The sequence below is a fragment of the Neodiprion fabricii genome, chromosome 4 (assembly GCF_021155785.1).
Source record: "Neodiprion fabricii isolate iyNeoFabr1 chromosome 4, iyNeoFabr1.1, whole genome shotgun sequence".
NCBI classification, from domain to species: Eukaryota; Metazoa; Arthropoda; class Insecta; order Hymenoptera; family Diprionidae; genus Neodiprion; species Neodiprion fabricii.
The window spans coordinates 8,317,306-8,329,663 of NC_060242.1; the positions used below are offsets into that span (position 1 = coordinate 8,317,306).

The 12,358-nt window shown below is 39.0% G+C and overlaps 1 protein-coding gene across 1 annotated transcript; it reads right to left on the minus strand.

Annotated features, from left to right (window-relative positions):
- Positions 1-952: 952 nt before the first annotated feature.
- Positions 953-11,206, minus strand: LOC124179776 (tenascin-like). The gene is made up of 6 exons (XM_046564506.1): positions 11,040-11,206; positions 10,399-10,516; positions 5,400-7,036; positions 1,808-1,980; positions 1,482-1,640; positions 953-1,284 (listed from the first exon to the last, which is right to left on the minus strand). The coding sequence occupies exons 1-6, from the start codon at positions 11,153-11,155 to the stop codon at positions 1,235-1,237; spliced, it is 2,253 nt and encodes a 750-aa protein (XP_046420462.1). The 5' UTR covers positions 11,156-11,206; the 3' UTR covers positions 953-1,234.
- Between the last annotated feature and the right edge of the window lie 1,152 nt (positions 11,207-12,358).

Genomic DNA, 12,358 nt, shown 5'->3' on the forward strand with positions numbered 1-12,358 from the left:
CCCCAAACTTCAAAACATATCCAAAAATCAAAAGTACTGGAACTTTTGCACGCTATATCTATCCTTCTACCAGATAGATTCAATTCTGCTTCGTGATCAGACGTTAGATTTCCGATGAGGTACACAGTCAATCTACGGAATATCGGAAAGTAAATTCCACCCACTAGCATTACATAACTACAATTGCAATGTTAGTATGAGCATTAGAAAGCAAGTTGATTTCTGCCTACTCAAGGCGACGACTTTTATTTTTGCTTAATTTTCCTTTCGTATTATTATTCCATTCTTTTATTTTATATTTTTTGTTGATTCTTTTAATAGTTCCTCCATTTGATCAAACTCCTTGTTATTTTATTTTCCATTAAACTGCGGGAGTGATTCAGTCAAATCTATTGCACCTTATATTTCGGATCGAGTCGTCGATTGATGAGCATATTCAAGTGTGTATTGTTCATCATCACTGACAGGGGAAAGTTCAAACATACTGCCAACTTATGGACGTAATAAGTGAGACTAATAATAATGTGGTTTTTTGAATTTTTGTCGAACAAGGATGTAAGCTTCTTTTTCTACTGAGCAGAACACTCTCCGTTTGTTAATTGATCGTACAGTGACGCGACAGTTGCGCTGCATTCACGTCGTACTCTGAACTTAAGGATACCAGCCCAATAAAAGACCTGCCCTTACTAATTTTGGCGGCGTAGAAGTGTCACGACTTGCACAGAACAGTCCATGATGTTTTTTTAACCCTAACCCCCGTCGGTTTCCAAAACATACACTAGGAGCTGCGCCGCTGCGTAAATTGGACCTCAATTTTGATAGTTTGTTGATTAAGAACCTCCAATTTCAAGCTTCCGCCGCCTCCGATTGGCCAGGAGATGAGGTGCATGGTAGGCATGGTGTGATAGCTTTTGTTGCAAGCGTTAAAAAAAAACACAATTTCCATGGCTAATAAAACTTACTTTATTTTACCTGAAAAAGTCAACTTCGTGGATTTACCGAGATCGGTTTAAAAATATAGAGAAAGATTTGAAGAAACGTACAAACAGAACTGGTTGGGGATGGATTTGCTTCTCGAAAGAAAAACTCCGCGTGTTGCGTATTGTAAGTTACTAACAATATCAACTTGAACATATTCATAATTATAAATAAATTTGAGCATTTACACGGTTTTTAGATAGATATTTGAAGTACCTATGTATAAAAATAAAAGACTTTAAAGTAACGATTATAACTAGTATTCGTTGTTCTGGAAGGTCTTGAAGTGGTGTAGTGATGGTTCACCTGAACACACAAAAGTTCGGAGTAAATTGATAAATTATGAGAAAATATTGTATGGTGGTACCTTTAAGAATTTGAAAAAAATGCTCTGCTCTAAAATTTTTGAGGCTACCTGCGCAGAACTTACCACTCATAACCTTCTCGAAAGTTTTTCTATATCGAACTACATTCCAACTGATCAAGAGCTAGTGATATCTCACCATTTATATGACTTCTCCTCTTCATCCTTCGCATCACGATGTAACCAACAAGTATGATAATCGAGAACAACCCGATCCCTGATCCGGTGATTATTAGCGTTGCGTTTTTTTTAGCGGAGTCCAGTAATATGTGTCCCGTCACGATGTTGCACGGGGTATCTGAATATATAAAAGACGTTAGGTTTTGTTTGTTTGATTCAATTATAAACAGGAGTTCCTTGTGACCAAGAAATTATGCGGAAAAATAAGTTCCGCAAATTACGAAATGTAATCGCAATGTGATCAGCAGTGAATCCAGCGGTAAGGAGTTCTGAGAATTCACTCACCAATAGGGATAAAATGATGGATCGCATCAGCAGAAAACTGCGTAAAGTTGACGATTGTTGTGTTGAGTTGGTCAAGACATTCTGAGCTGCATACGGGCCAGTTCCATTTTATTGTAAAGTTTTTAGTCACGTAATCGTTCCAGCCAAACTCAGGAAATTCATTGTCAGTATTGCTGCAGAATCAAAGTAAGAAAAACACTCTTACACTTATTGGATAGATGAATAATAAAATGCGATAATGTGTAATGTAAATCTAAGTATAGCGTACAGGTCAACAGGCAGAAGATTACAAAACGGAACCGGATACCGCGACTTTTTTTAACGTACAACTCAGTATCTGCCGGGATACTTTGAACATCGCACTTGTCAGCTACCACAACTCATGATAATACAACTGGTTTCCGTCCATTGTTGCGTCAGATTGTTGAATGTCACACGGGTAGCAGAGTTTGAATGCAGAGTTTTCTATGATCTTGCAATACAGCCTAATCTTTTCCATGATGTGAGCCATATTGTCTTGATAAGCAGATGTCATGGATTTATTTGCAGAACGAGAATAGATCGTAGTCGGTGTTCATTTGTTTTGAAAGCTCTTTGCCATCAGAATGTAAGCCTGAACTAAACAAGCTCGGAAAAACAGCCAAAATTCCAAAAGCATATCTTGCCAGGGAGTTGTGAGCCACGTGCCTTTTCCCAGTGAAACCGTCAAATATAAATTATGAGAATTTGGCACATAATCATTAATCGTAAATGTGCAATTCTTCAATTCTGTTTGATTTGTGGAAAAGATGAAGTAGTCTAAAGTAGTCTGACAGTACAATGTTTCTCACTGGCAGAAAATTGACGTGGTTACGTGTTTTTGGTAGCATGGTTTCAGATTCAAGTCGCACGTATTTGATTTTGTTTCCATGTATGCAGGATATGATTTCTTTTTGGCCTCATTGTGAAAGTCATATAAGCATTACCTACAATTTCTCGTTTAGAATCATGTTGTGACAACTTCTGGAGAAACCCGATGGATCGTTCCAAAGTTCGTTAGAATATTGTTAATTTTTCATTTTACAGCAATTGAAAAGAAATTTGAACCTCGAATTGAAGTTTACCGATGATCATTTCGAGTAGAATTTTTTAGGATTCAATGATCATTATATTGCAGCGCCCCGACCGAATAGATCATAATGGTAGTAGCGCGACCATGCGCGGTTTTATCGCACTGCTTACTTTGTAAATGTACTCTGAAAAAACAACACAATTCCTTCGTTATCTCCTGCGTACGTTCCACTCTGCAATCGTGATTTTGTTTCCTTATGCGACTGTAACCGCAAGGAAAAAGTAAACCGTCTGCGTAAAGTAATGGGAACATCAAGGAGCTGATCACCGACGGTGCATCAACAACGAAGGAAAAAGACAAGTAGGTCATCCAATGAAGGAATCTGGACGATAAGGATGGGGGTTAAAATCCCGAAAGACCAAAAAGTCGACTACGTTCAATTTATTTAAGGGGGTTCCCTAGTCGATTAAATCGTGTTCCACATTCACGTACACGCCCTGATGTCACTTCACATGCGTAACAACATTTATTAGCTGCCACTAATGACGTTAGAAAAAAGCAACGTGCTTCTGACGTTTTGCAACCTTTTGGTATTTTATCTATTCTGTCTCACTGGATTTCATACTTTCGAGTCTTTGGTCAGTCCTTATTGATAAATTCGGATTCGTAAATTCTCAAAAAAGGTACGAGGCTGACATTTGAAAAGTCGATTTAATGACTGTTCGGTATTTTTGTAATTCAATATTTTGCCCGTCGTATTCTTGCTGATACTCGAAAAAAAAATTCGGTAGCTATTTATTTATACATTTTTGTCGTTTACAAAACGACTTTTCGTATTTCCGGTCTCTACGTTTTCAACTGTTGGTAATTTGACTTTCGGGAATTCGTCTTGTCGACTTTTTGGCCTTTCGCATGTTTGTACTTCACCCGACGTAAGTAGAGTATCTGAAGAAACAATACGGTAGAAAACGTCGTCATCACAACCGACGCTACTGTGGACATCCGTGATATACGTCTTCCTGTGACCGATACGATCAGCTTATTGACAGAAGCCATTTGGTTATTTGAAGATTTCGATCGCTGCCAGCCACGCACGACAAATTTCAAGCAACCAAAAGCAAGAAAAAATTTCAAAGAATATTTATAATTTTTTCATATAAATCTGCGCATAGAAGTGAAGGGAAGTCACAACGATCGAGTAGATGAAGGACTCATTACCCGAAAAATAAAAGAGCAGAAATACAATGAATAGAATGGAAAAGATGCAGTTCTAAAGCAAACTCGAAGCAGGATTGGAATCCAAAAAATAGACGATAGGAGGAAGTTACTCGGCCCTCTCTTACTGGTCTAAGCAGAATGAAGCAGGTAACCCCGGACTAGAATAAGGGTGGGGGGTAGCTCCGGAAAGTCACAAAAATGACACATACATGACACCAAGTTGATGCTTCATGAAGTCGATGACGCCACCGAAGGTATCTCGTGTCTCGAATTACAAGACCATGGCCGTCCGCGGCTTTCACCGAGTCAGACGGGAGTCCCATTTTACTAACCTACCATTGTGGAATCTGCTCATCCGTGATACTTTGCAGAGGTATCAAACTGACTAAGTGGACGTGAGATAATTGAGGTAAAAAATTGTAGACTCGTCGAGTTGGGACAAATGTGCAGCAGCCAGGTAAGCCACGACGTGAGTCCCCACATTTGCACGCCGAATTTTTTTATGGTACGAAAAACCCCGTCGAACTTTTGGAAAGTCTCGGCCATAAAACATCTGATCGCCAAATGTGGAACTGAATACTTTGCAGCGGAGCCAACGGTCACTACCGCGAATGGTTTTTAGCCAATCGTCCAATGCAGGATCTATAATAGCGTTTCCCCTTACCAGAGTGGGGTTTAGTTTTGCGTTAAACAATATAAAATTTAATTCGACTAACGCTCCACCCCCACCCAAGGAGCATAGGTTTGAAATCAAAAAGAGAAGGCAACGTCTTGAAGCATCGACATGAATATGTATTTCCACGATGAATAAAATCTCGACCCTTGATTTCCGGATCCTGCCAGAACAATTTGATTCTAGCTCCTTTTCCAGATATACTTTCGGCTCTGCTACCGAAAAATGCCACGAGCGATAACAAAGTACTTTCTGGAATTTGAATATCAAGTGATACACACCAAGCATGCGATGGTGAAGCGTGCCCTAACTATTCAGACTTCAATTTGGCTCATTTTTCATCCTGAAGAGTCCACCTGATCCTCAACCGATCAGGTCTAAATCCAGAACGCCGTACCGAGAGATGTCTGATGTCAACCACGGAAGGGCATATCGTGACGTTCGAAATACTCAAATCCTTTCATTTATCCGAGTTATTTCAATCCATAATAATTTGTCATTACCAAATAAACTAAAGTGGGTATAATTGATTAGCGTTGAAAATCCTTTATTGAACTTTAATTTTCTCTATCTACCAGTTTTTGAAACAGGAGTCAATCAATCCTTGAAGACATAGGAACGAACAAGGCACTTGTGACTACAGTACTCACCTGATCACCTCAGTAGAAGTGGCTGAACGGGGCTCATTAAGGATGCATAACAACGGCTGATCACAGGAATCTCCTTTCCAACCGTAAGAACAGTTGCAACCCTCAACAACACACACACCGTGGATGCACTTCGGGTCGCAAATAGGGATGCATGTTCCGATGTCCGACCTGTCATTGACAAAATCATCATCGCATGCACACTCGTTCGGTGCAATGCAAGTTCCGTTGACGCAGTTGTTGCAGACAGGATCACAAGTGAAGTCGTCGTCTTGGGATGGCTGAAAGCCTTCGTCACAGGCACAAATATCGGGACCAGCGCACGTTCCGTTTAGGCATGGTCTTTCGCAGACCGGATCACACTTCTTCGTGTCAGACATCCGGTAGCCAGAGTTACACCCGCACACGTCAGGCTGAGCACAGTATCCGTTCTCACAAGGTGCGGTACACACTGGTTCGCAAGTGTAATTATCTGCGTCCAATCGGTAACCATTATGGCAGGTGCAAACTTCTGGGGCTGTGCAAACTCCAAACTTGCAAGGCTCACTGCATCTAGGTTCGCAGGTAAAAGTGTCGTTCTGAAATATTTCGAATCCATCGTCGCAGGCGCAGATATCGGGCTCGATGCATTTCCCGTTCTTGCAAGATTGCCTGCACACTGGAAGGCATTCGTTATCTTCACTTCTCTCGTAGCCAGTATCGCATCCGCATACGTTTGGCTCAAGACACCAACCGTGGTCACAAGACGATAGGCATACAGGTTCACACGTGGAAGTATTTGAACCTAATTTATAGCCTTCATTGCACGTGCATATCTCAGGCGCGGTGCAAGTTCCAAACATGCAAGGCTCACTGCACTCGGGATCACAGATAAACGTGTCGTTTTCCGAGAGCTCGAAACCGCTGTTGCAGGCGCAGATATTCGGACCTATGCAGTACCCATTGACACAATCCTTACTACACACTGGCAAACATTCATTTTCTTCGTTTCTTTCGTAACCAGGATGACATCCACATATATTTGGTGCTTGACACCATCCATGTTCACAAGCGGAAGAGCACACTGGGTCACACGTGTGTCCGTCCGCGTTTAGTTCATAGCCATCATTACATGTGCACGTTTCAGGTGAAGTACATTTCCCAAAAGCGCAGGTCTTACTGCACTTTGGTTCACAGAGGAAGGAATCATTCTGGGACCGCTGATAGCCATTGTTGCAAGCACAGACATCTGGGCGCACGCATCGTCCGTTGATGCAATTGTTTTTGCATACTGGTACACACTTGTTGTCATTGGTCCTGTCGTAGCCGAGATGGCACGCGCAGATGTTTGGCTTCTCACACCATCCATTTTCGCATCCAGAGGAACACTTTGGCTCGCACGTATATCCGTCTGTCTTCAATGCATAGCCGGAATCACAATTGCAGATATTCGGACGAACGCACTTTCCATGCACGCAAGGCTTTTCGCAAATCGGAATACATGTCTTGTCCAGCAGCTCGTAGCCACGATCGCATTTGCAGGTGTCCGGACTTGCACAATAACCATTGGTGCATTTTGTATTACATATCGGCGTACAGAGACCGTTGTTATTCGTATAACCCGTACAGCAAACTTCCTCCGTTTTGTACGCGGTGTAAGTCTAAAACAAAACACATAAATCTGTGGTCAAAGTAAAATTTACTGAATATTACGGGTGATTCTGTCACAAATTTCCCACAATGGTCATCCCAAGCTAATGAATTTCTACAATATTTTAAAGAATGCTTTTCTTTGGAAAACGTGAAAGACGGTGAAAAAAATGTCGAAATATACCCGCTTGTAATCGTGGTAGTTCGCGTCAATTCCATGTTTTTCACGATTCACTGGAGTGTTGACGACTGTAACGTGATTCACTTGTCCCTATCATGTCAGCTTCATTTTGTAATAATAACCGCGTTCCGTGCTCAATATAAAGAAATATCTGGATTTTCGTGCAAAATAAGCATATGTTGAAATAAATTTATATGTGTTATAAATATGTGAATGGGTATGTTTGAAAACCGGAAACTTAATGCAAGTTAATTATTATATATTTGCTGCCCACATTTTCTATAAATTTTAAGTGTACGTGGCATAAATATCTTACGTCGATGTAGGGCAATATATAGGAAAGGGGTGAGCAAAATGGGTGTCCATGAAAGCGTTTCATATTTTCTCAAACTGGCAAACTCATTTTTGACAGGTATTTGAGGTAAGGATAACAACGCTTGGTAATCATGAAGTTATACTCTTGAGGCCAACATTTTCAGATCTGGTAATTCAAATCAGTAATTAGCGCTTCGATTCCGTGTCGAAGGGAGGATAATTTTGTTCGTCTCACCCTCAGATTTTATGACAGATAATTTGGTGTCCAAAGGTTTAGCAAGTTAATGAACAAATTTGTAACGCCTTTAAAGCAACTTAAGAGAAGTACGCATAATGTTGAAGGGGCCCATTTTTCCCGCCATTTCTCTAAAAGCCTCTTATACAAAGCTTATATCATGTTCAAAGCATTCCAAAGCAGACACAAAAATAAAGTGTGCCAAATGCCCCGTCACGGGTACTTCAAATTACTTGTTCGGAAATGCTTCTTAGGTCACAGGAACATGTGCCCACCGGTTCATATCTCAATAATCCCCTCCACCCTCTCCCGGGGGTGAAAAATGACATTTTATGCATTTGATTTGTTATCGCAATACCCGATTGAAAAATTATCGACATACATTACCAAAAGACCTTATATGTGAATTGATATGAGCGCGAGAGGCTGTTCCCAAGGTAACGAAAAAAATGAATCACAGTTAAAAATCGTTATATTTCGAAATCTAATGGATGTAACAAAACTGTTTCCTTTGTCATTTCATTTCTTTAGGTGAATATTACCGCTAAGAATCATTTCAGACTCTTGTGAGTGATGCGCCACACCGAAAATGAACGATTTTTTCACTTTTTTGGCACGTTTTCACTATTTTCGATCATGTCTCGAGAGAAAAATTGTCCAAATAGCTGTAGAATATCGAGATTTGCCTTTTCAATATCACTGTGTCTAACATTCAGTTTCGTCACCCTGTATATGAGAGCATTGAGTTGATGAAATGTCGTATTTCAGGGCGAAATAATATAGTACCGGTGATAATTATGATAATAATTTATAGAATTGAAAGATTGTTGTACGAAAGTCGTTCGTGACTGCATCTCATTACGGAATATGTTACTCCTGGTAATTAGCAGTCACTATTTCGAAAAAATATGTAAAAGAAATAGTTTCGTGCTGCTATCAATAACATTGTCAATATTCCTTGCAACTAAATATTTACAGTCGAGATGATATCCAGTCCTCGCCACTGCAGGATTTTATCAATCTTTCCAGCCCATGTTCTACCTAAGAGAAATGCTTGCAGAAGATCATTCGCTTTTATTGAGTTATCTAAGGGTAGAATCTGGAATCATCAGATTTTCAATGAAATCAAGGCATATCGATCAAAAACGTACAATCGTTAGATGCATCCATCACGAAGAGAATAATGCTGGTATTGACGCAATCAGAGGATACTGTTGCAGCTATACAAATGATTGGTGGACAATTGGGGTTTGCAATGAAATTCTTCTTTTTCCATTTTCAGGGGTGCATAATTCAGTGCAAGCCAAAATAATGAGGACGTATTTTTTGTTTTTCGTTAAAAATGATAATTTTTCATGTTATTGGTGATTGAATTTCACTGATTTTAATATATATAGATATATCTTAGCATGGGTGACGTCACAATTTTATAGTTTTCAATCTATTATATTAATGGCAATTTTGATTCAACGAAAAATTAAAAAATGCGTCTAAAATATTTTTTTCCAATCTACAAGAGTATGAAATAAAAAAATTTCATTGGAAACCCCAATTAGACATTGCTCTCCTTGTTTGTCTCATTGCTAATGAAGACAGTGTCGAGGACAAGATAACATCTCCACTGTAAATGTTTAGTTGCAAGGAATATTTTCAGAGTTATGAACAACCGCATAAAACAATTTCTTCAACATATTTTTTTTAGAATAGTCACTGCTAATTGTCGTTAGTAACATATTCCGTAATGATATTACTTTCATACAAGAATCCTTCGCCCCCATTTATTATTATAACAATCATCATCGTCAGTATTTTATTTTATTCAGAGAATCTGATTTTGAATTATTGATTCACACAAAAAACAGAAAGAAAATGTTACGAATTATTATATTTAGTCAGGTAGTTTGTTACTGTCCCAAACTGTAACACACGTTTTTCGCTTTAACTGACATCTATATTCTTCGTGCAAGTTGAAGATCGGGAGAAGAACGCAATATTTGAGTTTACATAGATTAACTATTTCAGTCACCACTACTATTTTCTCATTCATAGGAGTGAAAAGAATTGTTTTATTACAGTAAGTAATAGTAGGTTTGGGGACAAAGTAAATTCTGCTAAAAAAAACAGAGAAGATCACATTTCTGGAAAGGTTTGGTTCCGGTTACAGTTAGCCATTTGGTATGTTTTAAAAACGTTTATTACCCGTGACACGGATCTGCTCTTATAACTCAGTTGGTTCGGAAGAAAAATTCAATTTAATTACGCTGTAAAATATCTTTAACCAGGGATTCAACATTTTTTAGAATTAACGGTAGGAAAATAATAGTGTACTTCAAGCTGTCCAGCCAACAGATTTTGAGTAGGATTTCGCACAAACCTAATGAAAATTGTGTTTCTCTCGAATCGGTTTTTCATGCGCCACAATATGGCATATCAGTATAACGAATATGCAATTCTCATGAGATTTCCGTGAAATACGTTTTGTATAATTTTGGCTCACTCACTCGTGTCTCAACTTATGCATGATCAGTTCCGAAAATTTGAAGAAATTTTTGAAATTCCGATGTGACCACTGTCAAAATTCTCACGAATTACCCGCGAATCAACTAGTCCCAATTAACGTACCAAAAGCTGCTCTTACTTACCTCAACTTTCAATTTTCTTACACGCCTCGGGCAGTATTCGGAATAGTAGTCATAATCGGAGAAATCACAATATGACCAGTCAAAATCTGTGTAATAACGATGTCTAGTTGCGGAGTAACTGAAAATAGATCAAGTTGATCAAATGATTGATGCTAACGATAACAAATAACACATAGTTTATTCAAACTTAAGATATGCTTACAAGGGAAATCAAAAGGTGCGGAAAGACAAAAGAGGATCTTGTATCCGGTACAAAGGCACGATAAATACTGATGACGAAATCAACGTACAAAGTGCCGGCTCGCTTCTGAGTCGAAGCCAAGAGTCGCGCTGTGCCGCAAATGACAGATTTTTGGAAAATCCAAGCGCGGTCGATCCCTTGATCGTCGGCTAGTTGGGCAAGATCCGGAAAATCCGGAGAGTCGAAAAGCTTACGTTGGAGGTAAAAAAAATCGGACACAAAAGTGGATAAAATCGAATGAAGACAATTTAAAAATTCTCTTTGCCGGCTTGCTGATGGCGAATGATTTCCACGCGAATACTACATGATTCAAGTACGTCAACTACCGATTGATATTATAACGAGTAAATTCTTTGAACTTCTACAACAGCTTATTTACGAGCGTGATAATGGAGCTTACGGCACTTCCTTATGACATATGGCCCCTGTTTGTCCGAGTAGAAGCGAAGATTCAACTCGAGAAATAACGATGGAATATAATATTAGAGTGAAGCAGAAAATTTTTCGAGTCATCATTTTTGGTCACTTCACTTCACTAAGCAGTTTCCAGTGCTGCTGACGAATGGAAATGTGAACGAAGACTGCTGACGAGTCCTCATTTAATGGGGTTTTATCTTCCGCTGAACCGGGATGCGGTATCAACAATGACAAATGTATAACTATAATTGGTGTACGATTATACCAATATATATATTGGTGTATACTCATCTATAATTGGTGTGTGTGGGAAATGCCAGTAACCGAATCGGGACACGAGGATCATTAGGCACATTTCGAATCGATGAAGATTCAAGTCAATTATCTCAATTATCTGTCCCGTTTTGAACTTACGTGATATTCAACTTCGAGGTTTTAAACTTCAAAAAATTTTCAAGCTTCCTCAGGATATGCAGTTTGTATTCGCTTTCGTTGTACCTTACGTCACAGAGAGTAACGTCATATCGAAAATAAATTCGCAACCAAAGATATGCATGGATTTGCTGCTAATTGTAAAGTGGATCTAGGATCGATGCATTTTTATTGTAAAAATATGAACAATTAATGGAGATGTTGAGCGTTGAAGACAACCGCGCGTCTAGAATTCAAGCGTGCTGTGCAATTCACACGTGTTTTTTTCGAAGCAAGCTTCATGTAAGAATTCAAATGAGGAAGTGACTAAAGTCTTGAAAAAAATTTCAGTCGACAGAATTAAGGTCATGTAAAACTAATGTCTTTACCGGCCGAGAAAACTCACCCCTTTTTTCTTCCTGTATTGAGTGAACATAAGGAATGGAAAGGTGTCAAGTTTCGATGGTGCATGGCTCTTTTGTCGCGAAATACAGGAATGTTACTCGTATCTCGAAAATCGTCTAAAAACTACACATTTGGTCAGTAAAAGTAGCTCCCAAATTTACAACAGTTTACATCCGTATCCATTTAAACAAAATTCTGTTAATATGCTGACCAAATGGATGCTGTGGCATCACTGTAATTAGATATGTACGTAAATGCTTGATGCCTTATTCAACTGGACTAGTAAATTACATCAATCTTGCAATGTACGAGTATACGAATATGAAATCTGAGAGAATGGACGACTTGATTTTTTATTCTTCATTACTTGACCCGTAACTTGGTATAGAATTGTGTAATTTTCAAGACATTCTAATACTTTTTTTTCGCCTGTTTTCTGATATTGTTTGAATTTTAATTGCTGTTTCAATTGGCCGTCTATATCTG